At 55.5% G+C, this 17,029-nt stretch overlaps 1 protein-coding gene and 1 non-coding gene across 7 annotated transcripts in view; both read left to right on the top strand.

Annotated features, from left to right (window-relative positions):
* Window positions 1–15,769, top strand: part of AP1B1 (adaptor related protein complex 1 subunit beta 1) — a 55,398-nt gene extending 39,629 nt beyond the window's left edge. For 3 of the 6 annotated variants that reach the window (XM_046024866.1, XM_046024872.1, XM_046024867.1), the window contains 12 exons: window positions 392–490; window positions 1,012–1,271; window positions 2,504–2,705; window positions 3,452–3,472; window positions 4,020–4,163; window positions 9,179–9,324; window positions 11,383–11,512; window positions 11,808–11,892; window positions 12,622–12,708; window positions 12,817–12,971; window positions 13,664–13,672; window positions 14,544–15,769. In XM_046024866.1, coding sequence (XP_045880822.1) covers window positions 392–490; window positions 1,012–1,271; window positions 2,504–2,705; window positions 3,452–3,472; window positions 4,020–4,163; window positions 9,179–9,324; window positions 11,383–11,512; window positions 11,808–11,892; window positions 12,622–12,708; window positions 12,817–12,971; window positions 13,664–13,672; window positions 14,544–14,618 — 1,413 coding nt within the window. In that variant the 3' untranslated portion in view covers window positions 14,619–15,769. The remainder of the gene's footprint in view (window positions 1–391; window positions 491–1,011; window positions 1,272–2,503; window positions 2,706–3,451; window positions 3,473–4,019; window positions 4,164–9,178; window positions 9,325–11,382; window positions 11,513–11,807; window positions 11,893–12,621; window positions 12,709–12,816; window positions 12,972–13,663; window positions 13,673–14,543) is intronic. The other 3 variants (XM_046024869.1, XM_046024868.1, XM_046024870.1) reach the window with 3 other exon arrangements.
* LOC123954806 lies at window positions 9,873–9,969 on the top strand. Its single transcript, XR_006821166.1, has one exon. It is a non-coding gene; the product is annotated as a small nucleolar RNA SNORD125 (small nucleolar RNA).
* Window positions 15,770–17,029: the final 1,260 nt, after the last annotated feature.

Below are 17,029 nucleotides of genomic sequence, written 5' to 3'. Positions count from 1 at the left end.
CCTTAGTCTGTGCTCTGTGGCCAACTCCAAACCTGGGAAAGCTGCTCTCAGCTTTCAAGGGTATTGAAAAATACCCTTCTGGGGCACCTGGGTGGCTCAGTGGGTTAAGCCTCTGCCTTCGGCTTGGGTCATGATCTCAGGGCCCGCATCGGGCTCTCTGCTCAGCCGGGAGCCTGCTTCCCCCCTCTCTCTCTGCCTGCCTCTCTGCCTACTTGTGATCTCTCTCTCTCCCTCTTTCTCTCTGTCAAATAAGTAAATAAATAAATAAAATCTTAAAAAAAAAAAAAAGAAAAATACCCTTCTCCATCTTTGAGGCCCTCATTTGGTTTCCTTCCATCCCCACATGAAGCCTTTGCTACTTGTTCCTTGTCACCTTTCTGTCTTCCCGCAGGTCCAGCTACAGCTACTAACAGCCATCGTGAAACTCTTTCTGAAGAAGCCGACAGAGACTCAGGAGCTGGTGCAGCAGGTCCTCAGCTTGGCCACTCAGGTCAGTGCCCCAACCTCTCTGCTGCGCCCAATGCAGGTCTCGCTCCACAAGGGGCGCTGTGGTCTAAGGAGCCAGCCAGACCTTCATGCCAAGGTTCTTCCCCTAAGGCTGGCATCACTAGAGGGGTTGGCCCTAGAGTAATCCAGGACCCCTGCTCCGGGAGCTCAGTCACAGATAAATCAAGATGGAGTGGGTCAGGTGAGGAAGTCGAGACAGATTGCAAACAAAAGAGGGGAGGGAGGTCCAGAAGAACCAGACGGTTTGTAGGACAGGGAGGACAGATTTTGGAGTGGAGTGAGGAGTGGGGACAGGAGTGGGAATGTCCTGTTTAACACTGGGCTAGGGGAGAAAATCGAGGGGCCAGGCCATGTTTAGGGACAGGTTAATGGGACTGCTCAGGATCAGTGTTCAGCGCTGTGACCATGCCCAGGTCATGGGATTTGGGGAGGCGCTCCTTCCTTCCCAGCTAGTTGCTCTGCTATGAATTTAATATGCTTCTTTTCACCCCTCCACTGCTTAAGGACTCTGATAACCCAGACTTACGAGACCGTGGCTACATCTATTGGCGTCTGCTCTCCACGGACCCAGTGGCTGCCAAGGAGGTGGTGTTGGCTGAGAAGCCACTTATCTCTGAAGAGACAGACCTCATTGAGCCCACACTGCTGGACGAGCTCATCTGCTACATTGGCACCCTGGCCTCTGTCTACCATAAGCCTCCCAGCGCCTTTGTGGAGGGGGGTCGGGGCGTTGTGCACAAGAGCCTGCCACCACGCACTGCCTCGTGAGTGAAGTTGGGCAGTCTCCAAGCTGAGCCTCCCTACCTGGTTTTCCGGATCATTAGCCTAGGCATTCAGGCCTATTGTAACCCTGGCCAGGCCTGAGTCTGAGGGAAATTACCATTCTAGTGACATTTTATTTTTATTTTTTAAAGATTTTATTTATTTATCTGACAGAGATCACAAGTAGGCAGAGAGGCAGACGGGGGGTAGGGGAGAAGCAGGCTCCCTGCTGAGCAGAGAGCCTGATGCGGGGCTCCATCCCAGGACCCTGAGATCATGACCTGAGCTGAAGGTAGAGGCTTAACACACTGAGCCACACAGGCAGCCCAAGTGACTTTTTTTAGAGAGAGAGCGTGTGAACCGGGGAAGGGGCAGAGGGAGAGAGAATCTCAAGCAGACTTCACGCTGAGCGTGGAGCTTGATCCTATGACCTGAGATCATGATCTGAGCTAAAAACAAGAGTCGGACGCTTAACCTACTGAGCCACCCAGACGCCCCCATCCTAATGACTTTTTAATGGATGTTTACCACAGAGGCGCCTGGATGGCTCAGTCATTAAGTGTCTGCCTTCAGCTCAGTTATGATCCCAGCGTCCTGGGATCCAGCTCCTCATTGGGGTACCTACTTGGCGGGAAGCCTGCTTCTCCCTCTTCCACCTCCCCCTGCTTGTGTTCCCTCTCTCACTCACTATGTCTCTCTCTGTCAAATAAAGAAACAAAATCTTTAAAAAAGAAAAAAAAATGTTTACTATACAGGGTGACCTCGTTTGATCTTTACAACAGCTCAAAGAGGTATCCCCATTTAACGGATGAGGACAACAGGACAGAGAGCTTGAGGGCCTGGTGTGACGTCCCACAGCCAGCACAGCTAGTCTCAGACTCGATTCTAATTCCAGAGCCCTGTTCTCACCCTCCTCTGCCACCCCCTGGTGGTTGGTTTGGCCTGCGTGCCCAGTCCTCCAGGGCGGGCATCCAGTCTTTAGAGTGTGCTGAGTGGTGGAAATAGACAGCCCCTCCCTTCACTCACCCCCATGATGCTGGATCTCTTGGAGAGCCAAAAAGATGGATCAGGCGTGGGAAGGGGGAAGAGGAGGGGCCATGTAGACAGCCCTTCTGGAACAGTGTGGAGATCCAAGTGCCTGTGCTGGGGGAGGATCCTGGAGACTGAGAACCTGACTTCCCTGAAACAGCCCAGCGCCCACCCCACTGACCCTCTCCCTCCTATGTCATCACAGGAGTGAGAGCACAGAGAGCCCCGAGACGGCCCCTGCCGGAGCACCCTCTGGTGAACAGCCGGATGTCATCCCCACCCAGGGCGACCTGCTGGGTGACCTCCTCAACTTGGACCTCGGCCCCCCAGTGAGTGGCCCACCCCTGGCCACCTCCTCAGTGCAGATGGGAGCCGTGGACCTTCTTGGTGGAGGCCTTGACAGCCTGGTATGTCCTGGGGCCCTCTCTGGATAACATTAATAATGACCTTCAGAGTCATTATTCAGTCATTGAGTGCCCTGTCTGTGACATTCACCAACCGAGGGCCTCAGGGTACACCTGTCTGCGAAGGTGACTATGTCGCTCCCTACTTAGAGGGGAGAAAACTGAGGCTTCAAGAGTTCAGGTGACCTTCCCTCTAGGAGTGCACAATATGTTGCAGACACGGACTTAGTCCCTTGCCGGGCCACTAGATCTGGAGCCTACAGGGCTAGAGGAGCCACAGCAGTGTCCACTTACTCCCACACCCTCCACCAGCTTGGTGCAACAGCCCAGGAAGCCTGAGAGGCCCATGAGGGGTCAGGGACAATCCCTCCTCCCCTGTAGAAAGGGGGTGGTAAGACTGGACTGGTTATCTCCCCAGGACTTGTTGAGGCAGCAGGTAGAGCCAGGAGGAGGGGTAGCAGAGCCTCTGTCACTTGGCCATGTCTGGCTCAGGTCCCCGAGGCAAAGGGTAGGAAGGGCCATGGCACAAGACGTGAGTGGTGGAGTGAAGCCCTGGAAGTAGTGCCCTTCATAAAGATGGTCTGGGCCCCACTTAAGCCTGGCACAGTCTCGCCCCAGACTCCTCTCGGGAACAGCAGTGACTAATCTATTCCCTCTTTCCCTCTCTCTCTTGTCTCTGTCTTCTTTCCTGGCTTTTCTCTCTGCATGTGGCTGCCTGTTCTCTTCACCCTGCCTGCTTCTGCTTGGAGATGGGGGATGAGCCTGAAGGGGTATGGTTCAACCTTTGCGCCACCAAGCCTTTGTCTCTGCTCTTCCTGAGTGCTGGCCCAGCATCCCAAGGGGTGGATGATGTCAAAGCAGTCCTCCCTGCTGAGCCGTGGCCTTTTATCGAATGTCCCATCTCAATACCCTGAGACAAAGTTTCCTTGTCATCCCGAGGATCCCCTGCTCTCTCAGTTTCCACAGGCCCTCTGTGACAACCTAAAGGGTGTGGTCCTGTCAGCTTAGCACAGCCTCACCACAGAGTACTCCTTTTATCGGTGGGCTATGGGCTAGTTTACACATGTCCCAGCCCTTTCCCAAGGTCACTCACCCCAAGGCTGGAGGCTTGCAGGTCATGGAGAGCACAGTGTTTGTTTCTTCTCCACCCCCTCACCCTGTCTTATCTCTGCAACTTAGAGCTGGTGTGACAGCCCCCCTGCAGCCCCCTTCCTGCCCCGTCCCATTTTCTAAAGTGCCAGGTTATTCCACTCATGCCGGGCCCCTGAGGTCCCCACTTCTAATGCCTGCCTCTGACCCCTTTCCCTTCCCTTCCAGATTGGGGGCCCTAATTTTGTGGCACCCCCAGCAGCAGCAGTCCCACCCAACCTAGGAACATCCATGGGCAGTGGCCTGAGTGACCTCTTCGACCTGACCAGTGGCGTGGGCACGCTGTCGGGATCGTATGTGGCCCCCAAAGCAGTAAGTACTGCACCTCCTTCCATGGCAGGAGCAGAGGGAAGTTAGATACTGACTGATGTTCCTTAAATGGCCCGTTCTGTGGAATCAGCTCAGGCCAACAGGGATGGGTGCTAGGGTCTGTGGGAAGAGATGCTAGGCTGGCCCTGGGGTTAGGCCTGTAAATCAAGTCAGAATTAGGTGAAAGTGGAGAGAAGGCTCCAGGTGGCTGTCACAGCCTGTGGTCAGGCCTGAAGCAGAGGGAGAGCCTGCACCTCCCAGAGAACCGGCAGAGGTCCTATCTAGTTGGAGCAGCAGTTCTCAGGGCTGTCTCCCACCTGGTGCCCCTTTCTGATGACAGATGTTGTCTAAGGCATCCTTTATTTCCTGTGCTCAAAGGTGTCTGGACTACAGCATACCTATACATGTCACTTAAAAATTAGTAAGACGCTAACACTTCCTTTTTTTTTTTTTAAAAAAAAAGATCTTATTTATTTGACAGAAATCACAAGTAGGCAGAGGCAGGCAGAGAGAGAGGAAGGGAAGCAGACTCCCCGCTGAGCAGAGAGCCTGACGCAGGACTCGATCCTGGGACCCCAAGATCATGACCTGAGCCGAAGGCAGAGGCCCAACCCACTGAGCCACGCAGGCACCCCAAGACGCTAGGACTTCTTAAAGGAGACAGAAAGGGAAGAGAATAAAATGATATCTTTCCATACCGTAAAGGCTTGGGTACTCCCACCCTGGAAGATCTGATGAAGCCATCAGGTGTTGGTGGCCAAATAAAGTCACCATGACGGCCACAGGTAGTGTTTGTAGCTCGGGTGCTGTGAACCATGTGGTTAGTGGTGTCCTTAGTTCCTGAAATGGTGACTGACTCCCAGTAAAGTCCCCGTAAAACAAAGAACAGGCTTTCTTTGATTTTCACTGTAATTGGGTTCCCAGCAATTTCAGGATATGTTGAAACCATGCAAAACATACTGCAGGGATACAGGACAGTTGCTCATTGAGGGGACAGTTGTCCTCCCAGCAGCACCTCCAGCATCCCTGACCTGGCCTTTGTGCCACCTGTAGATGACCCATAGATGCCCACCGTGCTACCAAGGCCTGGTACTCCCCAGGACTTCCTCCTAGACTAGCGATTAGGGAGGGAAGAAGCTGGCGAGGTCCACATTGCCAGGCCATGAGGGTCTCTCTCAGTCCTGGTGTAGCAGAGCCGTTACAAGGTTTTAAGCAGAGATGAAATGTATTTACACCGGAGGCAGATTGCTTTGGCTACACTGTGGCAGGCAGGTTGGAAGGGCTGGGGCAGAAGGTGCCCACTGAGGAGACTGGCAGGAACTGCTCTGTGCTCATGGTGCCTAGACAAGGGCAGCTTTGAAGGCAGAGGCAAAAGGCTGCACTGGAGAGCTCCTCAGGAGGTGGGACTGGCAGGATGTGGGGGCTGGCGGGGAGGGAAGGATGCTGGCTCCAGCAGTGGGCTGAGGGAGGTGCTGTTTGCAGAGCCGGGGGCGAGGGAGAGGAAGGAGTGCCGGGTTTGCGAGGCAGGAACACGTGGGCCTGGCTCTGAGGACAGCAAGGTGTGGGCCACACCCTCAGCATCAGGGAAGCTGCCAGGGGTTCAGACCTGACCTGACCCCCTCACAATGCTCAGGGCAGGCCCTGTGTCTGCCACTTTGTTCCAGCCAGAGCCCCTCTCTCTCTTCCAAGGTCCCTTCCCCAGACCAGGACCCAGCTGGGCTTTAGGGGTGAGGTGAGCTCTAGGCTGTGCCTGGGGAGCTGTGAGCCAGCGCCTGCTTTGACCTCACCAGGAGTGGCAGCCATGCCTGCAGCAGTGGCGGCCAGAGCCCCCAGTAGAGAGCAGGTTTAGTGCAGGCCCGTGGCACAGCCCCCGCCCCGCCGAATCATGCCAGAAGCCTTATGGCACTGTCCTTCCTGTTCCACGGTTGACAGATCTCAGTGCTTTTGCCTAAGGTCGCATAGCAGCTAAGCCACAGTCTGAAACTGAATGCACAGTGCTTGCACCAAAGTCCCTGTTCCTGATCCTGATATGATCATGCCCCATAGTGTTTGAGAACGTCCTATGTGCCTTAGTGTCCTAGGGTGTCAGAATAACTGATTACTGTCCAGAGTAGCTACCTCAGTGTGTGAGGCCAGCACATACGTGTTAAAAGCCCAGTGTAGGGGTGCCGGAGTGGTTCAGTCGTTGAGCTTCTGTCTTTGGCTCAGGTCATGATCTTAGTGTCCTGGGATGGAGCTCCACGCCGGGCTCCCTGCTCAGCACAAAGCCTCTTCAGCTCCCCCTGCTTGTGTTCCCTCTCTAACTGTCTCTCTTTGTCAAATAAATAAGTAAAATCTTAAAAAAAAAAAAAAAAAAAAAAGCCCAATGTAACAGGCATAAGTCAGGATCAAATGACAGAAGAGCAGCAAAGACTCCTGCAATCCTGTGGAGGCCAGGCCTTGCCAGGACTGCCGAACTGCCAGAAATGTAAAGTCCGGAACTGGCTCTCTGTGCGCGTGTTCATTTTAATGGATGTTATCACTGCTTTTTCTTAGTGGAGGCCCAGATGGGTGGACCAACAGTGAGTGCTGGAAAGGAGATGTTAGGGAATCACTCCGTCAGAGGAATTTAGGGCAAGCTGCCTGGAAGAGGAGTCCTTACAACACAGGACTTTTCCCGTTATCTTAGACACAGGAGTCTCTGGGATCTGGACATGTTCTTCCTTCAGAAGTAGTAGGTGTAGGGGCGCCTGGGTGGCTCAGTGGTTTAAGCCTCTGCCTTCGGCTCAGGTCATGATCTCAGGGTCCTGGGATCGAGTCCCACGTCGGGCTCTCTGCTCGGCAGGGAGCCTGCTTCCCTCTCACTTTCTCTGCCTGCCTCTCTGCCTACTTGTGATCTCTCTCTGTCAAATAAATAAATAAAATCTTTAAAAAAAAAAAAAAAAAAGAAGTAGTAGGTGTGGCATCTGTGTTTTCCTAATAGCCATGTGACTGCCTAGAATGGTTTGTCCTATGGGCATTCTCCCTGCCACACCTGTGGGGGTAAATATGTTCTACAGTAACCTTCCGGGTCAAGGGAATGAGGCTTTCTCTGCACAAGAACTTGGAAGTTCCTGAAGCATTTCGACAAGTGGATGGTGACGTTTCCTTGGGTCCTTCAGCAAATATTGAGAATTAGTTTAGTTTAATTTAGATTAAATTAATTTAGATTTAAACTTAGATTAAACTTAATTTAGATTAAATTAAACTAAGTCTAAACTAATTTAGACTAATTTAGATTAGTTCTGTTGTAGCACCTGTGCGAGATTCCATGAAGCCACGGTGACCAAGAGAAATGAGGTCCCCAAAGGCAGCAGCCAGTCCCAGGTGACAGAGGCAGTTCTGCAAGAGCTGTGAAAGGTGGCCTGCTAGAGGTTGGGGCCCCCGGAAGCTGCTCTGGGGGCCTGGGGGGTGCTCAGAGCTCTCTGCTTGCCTGTCTCAGCTGAGGCTGAAGCCCTGTGATTTTGCCCTCGCACCTTTGTCCTGGGGAAACAAAGGATGATTATGTTAGCGAGTGTGGTGGGGGTGGGCCTGCCAAAGCACTTTCCAGACTGGAGTGATGGGGGGGATAGAGGCAGAGGAGCAGGCTCAGTCGAAACCTGGCAGAGGGGGGCCCCGGGACATGGAGGCCATGGGCAGCGGAAGTACCGCAACGTTGGAGGGGTTTTTGCCATGATCAGATTCGCATCTTTTTAAAGTTCTCTTTATTTAAGTAATCTCTCTTCCCCCGTGTGGGGCTCAAACTTATGACCCCAAGCTCAAGAGTCAGCCAGGTGCCTCCAGATTTGCACTTTAGAAGATGATTCAGGTGCTGCAGAGAGCGGGGAGGGATTGGGGCACCGCAAGGGCTGCTGTCTTGGTGGACTCTCACTGTGGTTCAGATGCGCGTGCTGCCTGCTGAGGGGAGCAGAGGCCCTGGCTGCAGATGGAGGAGGTAGTGGTGACAGGGTCCCAGCTGCAGGGACCGTGGTATGGGGCTTGGGGTCAGCTGAAGGTGGGGACCCAGATGGCGTTGAGGTTCCTGGTGGTGGTACCTTGAGAGACAGTGAGATGTTCACACAGCATACCTTGGGCAGCTCTTGAGGAGGCCTGGGTCTTTTGACCTCAGGGCTGGGCAGGGGGTGGGGAGATACTGAGAATAGGGCCCTCAAAGGCATTTGTACCGCCCTGGATGACGCCTGCAGATGTCCTTCCTGGTTGGGGCTTTAATTCAAGCTGTTTTGCCCTGCAAATGCTGCCTGAATGCCAGTGGCCCAGAAAGCTCTAAGCCAAGGACGTAAAAAAGAAAAGCAGAGCCCTTTCCTCAGAGAGCTGACTGGGTCCAGGTGAGACAGACACACAGGGTCATATTCATCTGCTAACATGTCATGGTAGCATGGACGTAGGGAAGGAACCTAGGTGTGGGCTTCCTAAAGGAGGCAGTTCTTGAGCTGACACTCCTATGACAGCCAAGCAGCAGAGGGCCTGCCAGGAGAGAGGTCCTCTTAGGTACTGTCCTTGGTCAGCCCAGTTTCTACAATTAAAAGGCCAGTCTTGCCTCCTGTGAGGAAGGACAGCCTGTGACAGCCAGGGAGGCCTCGAGCTGAAGCCCTGGATGCCTTGGGCTCTTCTTGACTCTGCTCAGCTCTTCAGGAGGCTGGCAGGGCCCACTTTTCTCTTCACCTCTCTCAGCCTCCTTACGGAGTGTTCCTTCTTGGACCTCTGAAGACTCAGGTCAGCCCTTGGGCACACCAAGCACCAGTCTACCCCACGCTGCTCTGATATACAGCCACACTGTCGTGGTGGCCCTGGGATCCCTGCAGGATTGTTCCTCTCATTCCAGGTTCCCCACGGCCATTGCCTGGTGGTAAAGGCAGGTGTGGTCAATCTGCGAGACCCCTAAGGGAGAGGGAGAGACCGTAAAGGAGAAGAGTCAGGTGGGGGGTGGGTAGCCTCAGGTGGGCTATTAACTTTTAGGGAAGTGGCAAACATGAGCCTCCTGTCTACTCCCTTGCCTGTAGGTGTGGCTCCCGGCCATGAAGGCCAAGGGGTTGGAGATTTCAGGTACCTTCACCCGCCAGGTGGGCTCCATCTCCATGGACCTGCAGCTGACCAACAAGGCCCTACAGGTCATGACCGACTTTGCCATCCAGTTCAACCGCAACAGGTACGTTCCCAAGGCCAGTGTGATGAGAGCCCTTGGTGGTGATTGCAGGCAGGGGTCGAGAGCTCTGAGGGATCTGGTGCCTCATGGGTGCATCTCAGGCTGAAACTCTCTAAAACAATGACTTTTTTCCCTTCCCCACGACCTCTTTATGTGAACTCCAAAGTACCATGCAGAGGGGTAGGTCGTCTCCCCTTATTTTTGCCTTCTTCCACTGCTCAAAGAGTGTTTGCTGACGAAACCCCCAGCTCCAGACTAGGAGCCCGCCTTCGGCAAACACTCCACATGACAGGATGGAGCCTTCTCTCCAGGCCTAAGTCACTGCCATCGCAGGGCCCAGCTGTAAGAAGGCTGACGGGGAGCGGACCTGCCTCCCAGCCAGCCCCTTGTGGCATAGGTTTAAACCATCAGACGGGGCCTCTGGGAGTGGTGGCTGCGCCGGGCCCCTCACCCAACTAGGTCTCCTGTACTGGAGGTCCTGGGGAAGGTTTCCTCTCTGCCACCATTGGGGTCTTCATGGACCAGGCCAGCTAGGACAGGGCTCTCCTGGGGACCCAAGCAGCCTCTCCTGATGATTCTTCTTCCTGAGCGGCTCTAGTGATGAGCAAACTGAGCCTCTAAGAAGTTGACTGAAGGGGCTGCTTCCTCAAGGAGAGCCCATAGGCCAGTGGGTCCTGACCCTCTCTCAGCTCAGATGGCCCTAGAGTTCAAAGAATCACTCCAGATTCCAAGGGAAAGTCTCAATGATTGCTCACAACGGACTTACAGTGTGCTGACAACACCCTGGGTGGCAGGCCCTGTGCGAGGACTTTAGAAGTATTATCTTACTTTGAGCTACTTGATAGCCCAGTGAGGTCAATGCCATTGTCCCCTTTTCAGTAAATAATGACACTTGGGCTCAGAGAGGACCAGTGCCTTGCCCAGGATCACACAGCAGGCTGTGGGGGATCTTCCAGGAAAGCCTGAAGAGTGGGCCACTACAGAGGCCTGGGGTTCCCCACATCATCTCCCACCGTATCCCAGGCAGGTGTAATTGCCATCGTGAGTGGAGTGATCGTCTCCCACCGTATCCCAGGCAGGTCTGATTGCTGTCGTGGGTGGAGTGCAGGCAGATTAAGCTCTGGATCTCAGCAGTGCTACTTAGCCCATAGTGTCTGAACACAGGCCTACCCCTCCCTGAGTTTCCATGTCTTGGAAGATGAGAGAATGTATATCTCTCGCTGTTTTGTTTTGTTTTTTGTTTTTTTTTTTTAAAGATTTATTTTTTTGACAGATAGAGATTACAAGTAGGCAGAGAGGCAGGCAGAGAGAGAGAGAGAGGAGGAAGCAGGCTCCCAGCCAAGCAGAGAGCCCGACGCGGGGCTTGATCCCAGGATCCTGGGATCATGACCTGAGCCGAATGCAGAGGCTTTAACCCGCTGAGCCACCCAGGCGCCCCACTCTCTCGCTGTTTTTATGAGAGTGGGAGTTGGTATAATATCAAATGCCCAGCTTGGGCACAGTGAGCTGTCACTGCATGGTCCCATGTCTCACACTCTTGGGGATCCTCCCCGTCTCATTTACCTATGTGTTGTTTTGCTAAGAAGTAGAGCTTTCCTGAATCTCTCTCTGGCTAGTTCTAGCCCTGACAGTAAAACCTGGTGTCTTGCTTGGGATGGTCACATCCTTCTTGGAAGATGGGGATTGGTAGCAGAAACTTGGGCAGTCAGAGTCTTCAGTTAGAAGCAGTTTATAGTTCAGGCCTCTGGTGTTAGGTGGAACTCCTCAAGAGCAAAGCCATGTTCACCTGGGTCTGCTCCACACGTAGCCCAGAAAAGAAAGTGGAGCCCAGATGGGAGTTAAGCCTGCAGCTGGCCCAGGGCTCATTCCTTCTGTCCACACAGCCATTGAGAGTGGGGGTCATGAACATGAACTCTCCTGGGCCCAGAGCTGAGGTGAAACCAGCTTACTGGACAGGCTTCTTGCCACCCACTGCCCTAGCTCTGGAGCCTGAGGAGCCTGCCCATCCCACGTCAGCACCTGTTCCCCCTGCCGTTCCCGCGGGGGCTTCTCTCTCCCCAGCTTCGGCCTGGCCCCTGCTGCCCCCCTCCAGGTCCACGCACCACTCAGCCCCAACCAGACTGTGGAGATATCCCTGCCTCTCAACACGGTGGGCTCGGTCATGAAGATGGAGCCTCTGAACAACCTCCAGGTGTGTTCCAGGCAGGGCTAAGCACCCCACTCCTTACCTGCCCACCTACCACAGGGGAGGAGCCTGGTGGAGAGGTCTGGGGCCTTGCCTTTGATGGCTAAGGGGTGTGTCTGTGGAGTTGTGCTCTTTGCCAAAGATCTGGCAAGGGAGACCTGATCCGAGGGACAAAGGGGCATGGTTACCAGGGAAGGTGTGTGAGGGGACCTGGTCAGGTGGAGGCACAGGGAGCAGGCCCTTCCTGGGGCCTCAGAGGTCATATCAAGCACATGGGACCAATCGGTGGCCTTGTTCCTAGGTGGCCGTGAAGAACAACATTGACGTCTTCTACTTCAGCACTTTGTACCCACTGCACATCCTCTTTGTGGAGGATGGGAAGATGGGTGAGTCCTGAGGGTGCCCCGAGAGTCCCTGGAATATAATGATTGGCTTGGCCCCACAATGGAGTCTGTGAGTTGCCAGCACCTCTGCAGAGCCTGAGGCGAGGGTCACGCCTCCATCAAGGACCACTGAGTGTTGTCTGGCCAGCTCTTTCCCTCAGTGGGAGCCATGCTATGCAGGAGTTGTCTCCTGAGTTCTGCTCTACCCGCCCCTCAGCTTTGCCCGTGGTCTCTAGACAGGCCTCCCATGGCCTCCTGAGCTGAGGAGCCCAGACCATGTCACACTGGATGTCCATCTCCTGTGCCCTGGCTGGAACCCCTAAAGAAGACTCATCCCCATGCCAGGAGAGCTCACTGCCAGCTCAGAGCTGAGTAGAGGACTTTGCCCACGTCATCTCTCAGTCACCAAAGAAGCCCTGTGACATAGGCTATGATTTACGAGCAGGCTGCTTGGGGCCAGAGCAGGAGAGAGTACATGTGTTGGTGCTGGGAAGGAGAGATTTAAGGTTCAAGGAGGAGGGAGAAGCCCAGGGTCTTTTGGGAGCAGCACTGGTGGCCACTGTCGCAGAGCTAAAGGTTTGTTCAGGGGAGCAGGAGGGGGCTGTGGCAGAGCTCGTCTCCGTCTTCAGCTTCAAGTTTGCACTCCCAAAAAACCCATTTCCTGCTGGGTGTTATTGAGTGGGGCCCCAGGTTTATCAGGGTTCCATCTTCTTCCTTGTCCCCCACCCCCAGACCGGCAGATGTTCCTGGCCACGTGGAAGGACATTCCCAATGAAAATGAAGCCCAGTTCCAGATCAGAGACTGCCCCCTCAATGCGGGTAGGCCTTCTCAGCCCTCCCCTGCCTTCCCGCCCCATCCGCACTGCCCCTCACCTGTACCCTCAGCCCTCCCCCACCACTGACTGGGGGCCCCCTTCTCACTCTCAGAGGCTGTGAGCAGCAGGCTACAAAGCAGCAACATCTTTACGGTCGCCAAGAGGAATGTGGAGGGCCAGGACATGCTCTACCAGTCCCTGAAGCTGACCAACGGCATCTGGGTGCTGGCGGAGCTGCGCATCCAGCCAGGCAACCCCAGCTTCACGGTGAGGGTCCCTGCTCCTGCCCTGCCAGCTCTGGGGTGTCTACCTCCCTGTTCTAGGCAGCCTCTTCTTCTCTCGCTCCTTCCCAGACCAGGGGTCAGTCTGAGAAGGTGCTCTCTAGCCCAGCTAGGCTGGGGTCCCTCTGGACCTGACGTGAATGAACCTCAGAATTCTGACCCTAGCTTCCAACTCAGTCCCATCAGATTACTAGATAAGACACTAAACTGTCACCAGTGATTTGGTCTTGAAGATTCTATACAGTTGGGCCCCTTGAGGGGGCCCAGTTGGCCTCAGGCCCACCTGACTGGGAAATGGTGCTGCTGGGCCCTAGTGCTGGCCCTCCTCCCACTCTTCCCTGCTCAAGGGCCCACCTGGGAGGGCACTGATAGCGAGCAATTTGCCCTTCTTGGGCTTCATGTCAGACCCCAGTCAGGACATGGCTTCCACGGAGTGTGTGGTTGCCCTGGAGGCCATGCTGCTATTTCAGGCCCCAGAGAGCACCAGGCTTTGCTTCTCACCCTGCGCCCCCATCTCTGGCAGGCATGGCCCTGCAGACGTGGCTCCCCGGGCCCCGCTGGCGGTGCTGGCACTATGGTTGGGCGGGGGCTGCGGCAGTAGCTTCGGTGGTGGTAATTTCCATCTCCCTGTGTTTGGTTGCTGCATGCCCACCTTCCCTGCTGGTGCCTGTGTTGCAGGACTTGGAGGTTAGCAGACTGCTTTTCTCTTCCTCTTTCCCCTCCATTCTCCTCAGCCACACCTCGCACAGCCTGTCTCCTGGCCTGGCTCCAGAGCACCCTGCCTCTCCTAGCCTCGCCTCACTCTGCTGCTCCCCAAAGTCGGGCAGATGTGCATGCAGGCGCGGGGCACCCCAAAGCTTCCCAACCAGGTGAACCCGACTGAGGAGCTGGTACCCCCACTTCCCAGCACGCAGAGCGTGCACAGAGCTCTGCAGAGAAGATCGGGGCCCCACAGGGCCACCACTGCTGGCTTCCAGAGCTCCGTTTGCTCCCCCCTTCCTCGTCACACCCTTCAGTGGCAGCAACTTTGACAGAAGTGCTGGTGGCACTTGCTTCTCCTCTGCCTCCTCTCCGCTCCCACTGTGGCAGAGCTGCCTGTGCTGGAGCCCAGGAAGACTCCCCAGCGACCCCACCCCCACCGCACTGTCTCTCCAAATGGAGACCTTCCTTGCAGCCCCCACACCTCGTCAGAGACCGCAGCCCTTCACGGGCAGTGACGGGCCCCAGCAGCTCTGTGGGGCAGGGACCGGGTCCTCCCCGCCAGTCACCAGCTCATGATTCACTCTGCTTGGGCCGCAGCGGCTGGGCTGACAGCAGGTGTGTGGGCTGCACGTATATTTGGTCCGCACCCAGCTGGCTGCCGCAGCCGCCCCCTCCACTCCCTCCGCTTTACTACACATCTGCCCTAGCCGCGCTGCCACCAGGCCACATGTGCACACCACCCTCTTCCATCTGGCTCTCGCGCTCTTCTCTCTCCCTGTGTTCCCTCCTAGCCCCTGAGAGGAGCCCGGGGAATTCTGAGCTCTCTCCATCCCCTGACCTCTCTCTCCCCCTGCAGCTGTCCCTGAAATGTCGAGCACCAGAGGTGTCCCAACACGTGTACCAGGCCTACGAGACCATCCTCAAGAACTGAGGCCCCATCCAGTGCCCACCCCGGCCTTCTGCCAGCCCCAACAAGGAGCCCCCTGGGAGTGGCAGCACCTCCTTCCTGGAGAGGCTGAGCAAGGCTCTTGGACACCATGGAGTTCCCTGGTCCTGACTGCCGGGCCCGGGGTCCTCAGGGCAGGTTAGCATTCCTCCTGGAGTGAAATCTCAGTGTACCCCTGTGCTCGGGGACTCCCCTCTTCCGTTGCTGCTGACAGTTAGGGTCAGGTGAGGAGGGGACCAAAGGAAACAGAGCCAGAGAGGCCACAGAAGCTGATCAGGCAGACCCAGGGTTTTCTCTTCCTTTTCCTGACCAGTGCCTGAAGGGCGAGTGTGTGGCTCCCTCTTTGGGCTCCTGGCCTGGGAAGCCCCTGCTCCTGAGTCTCTCTTGGGTCAGTGTTAGAGGGCCTCCCGATTGCCCGCTCTCAGGCCAGGCTGTCCTGGTGTGTGTGGAGGGTCCTTTGGTGTGCCCAGAGAGCTCCTCTGTCGGGTCTGGGGCTCCCGGGGGCCTACACCCCTACCTTCCCTCTCTGCATCCACCCAGGTGGGGCTCCCCCTGGTTGTGCCTGTCGGGTCTCAGTCTCCTGAGCACTGACCCACACGGGCAAGACTGGGCAGAAACGTCCAAAGCCCCGGCCCAGGCTCCTGCCCCCCCCAGCAGTTGCACACATCGACTCGCCCCACTCCTTTTCTTGCCCTGGAGGATGGTGACTGCCTACAATATAGTCCTTGGCGTCCCCTGTGTTTCTGGAGCAGAGACAGGACTGAGGGATGGGGCACATGGGCGAGCAGGGTGCTTACCATCTGGGGTTTCTTTGGGGTTTCTCCTTAGTGTCTGCTGCCCTCCCCCTGGCCTCCCAGATTTCCGTTGTGTCTGACAGAGCATTAGGTTTTCCTGTACTGCTGTTTAATAATAAAGGAAGATTCTGCTTTTGGCAATCACGGACACTTTTTTTCCCCTCCACTAATTGTCAGAATTGAAAATTGCCTCCCAGTGGTTGAGGATGGCTTTCTGAGCCCTGCAGTAACTGTAATATTCATAGTATCTATACATACACATGCATATACATAGATACGTATACTACAGTATACATAATATACATACACATATATATAATGTATGTTTATTCTTATTTTCAAAAAGAAAATGAATAAAAATGATGACATCAAGTGTGTCCCTGGCCAGTGTGTCAGGTCCTGAGGCTCTTGTGGGTGGGGTCCTGGTTCCAGGATCAAGGGCTTGAACTGTGTGCCTAGCCCTTCCCCTGGCACTCTGAGGACAGGGCCTTTCCCTCTACCCTGTCCTTAAAAACGGACGTCTGAGGCCTGCTGATCTCCCTGGCACCGCTCCTGCCCTTGATCTTAACTCCACCCAGCCGTCTCGCCTTTTGATGTTGGCTGGAGGGCTGTCTTCTGTTTTGGTTTTCCTCTTCTCCCTGCCATCATGAAGGCTCCCAGGAGCCACGGAGAGGTGCTCTGGTGGTTGCAGAAGAGAGGGAACGGTCAGGTAGGCGGGGCACCAGGCCTGTCTGGGCAGGCTCTTCCCCCACCCTGCATCCACCATCGGCCGAGTGGGGTGCCCACCCAGCTGCCACCAAGGACATCCCATGTGACCTCAGTGCTGGGATTGGCCTGGATCTCAGGGGAGGGCAACCAGACCAAGGGCAGGGCCCCAGTGGCAAAGCTGCTTGTGGTTCTCAGTGCCTGGCGGCCTGGAGGCCTTCAGTCTGCCTCTAAGGAAGGAGCAGCCTGGGTGCCCTCGCCCTATTTCAGCCCACCATTCCCTGCACTGCCCACTTCCGGTGCACTGCTGCCTTCCCGGCGCTGGGGCCTAAAAGAAGAGAAAGTCAGCAGGAGTTCCTGGACTTCCACTGCCCCATGTCTGAGCCCTGGGGCTGAAAAGTCAAGAGCTGACCAATTTCTTTGATCGCACAATCCAGTTCTCAGTTTACCTGAAAGTCCAGAGCTCAGAAGACCCTACACGGATGCGGCTGGAGTGCCCCTAGCTGTGGGCTAGAAGAGAGGGTTGGGAGCCCTTGAGGAGACTTTGGCCCTGGCCTGCAGTGTCGCCTGCTGCTCCTGGCTGCTTGAGGGCCTGGCTCCCACCCAGGATCCCGTGTGTGCGCTGCCACTCATGGCTCCCCACCCCTCTGCCACGGAGGCAGATGTGAAGTGCAGGGTAGCTGTCCGCAGCAGAGTGGTGTTGGGTGAGCAAGTCCAAGGACCATGTACGGGGGGTGAGGAGAAAGGGTGGCCTGCTGGAATGGAACACCTGGGACCGTCATCAAACACTTGGGGTTTGCCCTCATGTATAAAGCTGTGCTCGGGCCTCAAGCCATTTTGGGCAGGACCTGACTATGATTGTGCCTTTCTCCCACTCACATGGCACCTGGCATGATG

The sequence above is a fragment of the Meles meles genome, chromosome 12 (assembly GCF_922984935.1).
Source record: "Meles meles chromosome 12, mMelMel3.1 paternal haplotype, whole genome shotgun sequence".
Taxonomy (NCBI): Eukaryota; Metazoa; Chordata; class Mammalia; order Carnivora; family Mustelidae; genus Meles; species Meles meles.
This window is presented reverse-complemented; position numbering and strand designations above follow the sequence as displayed.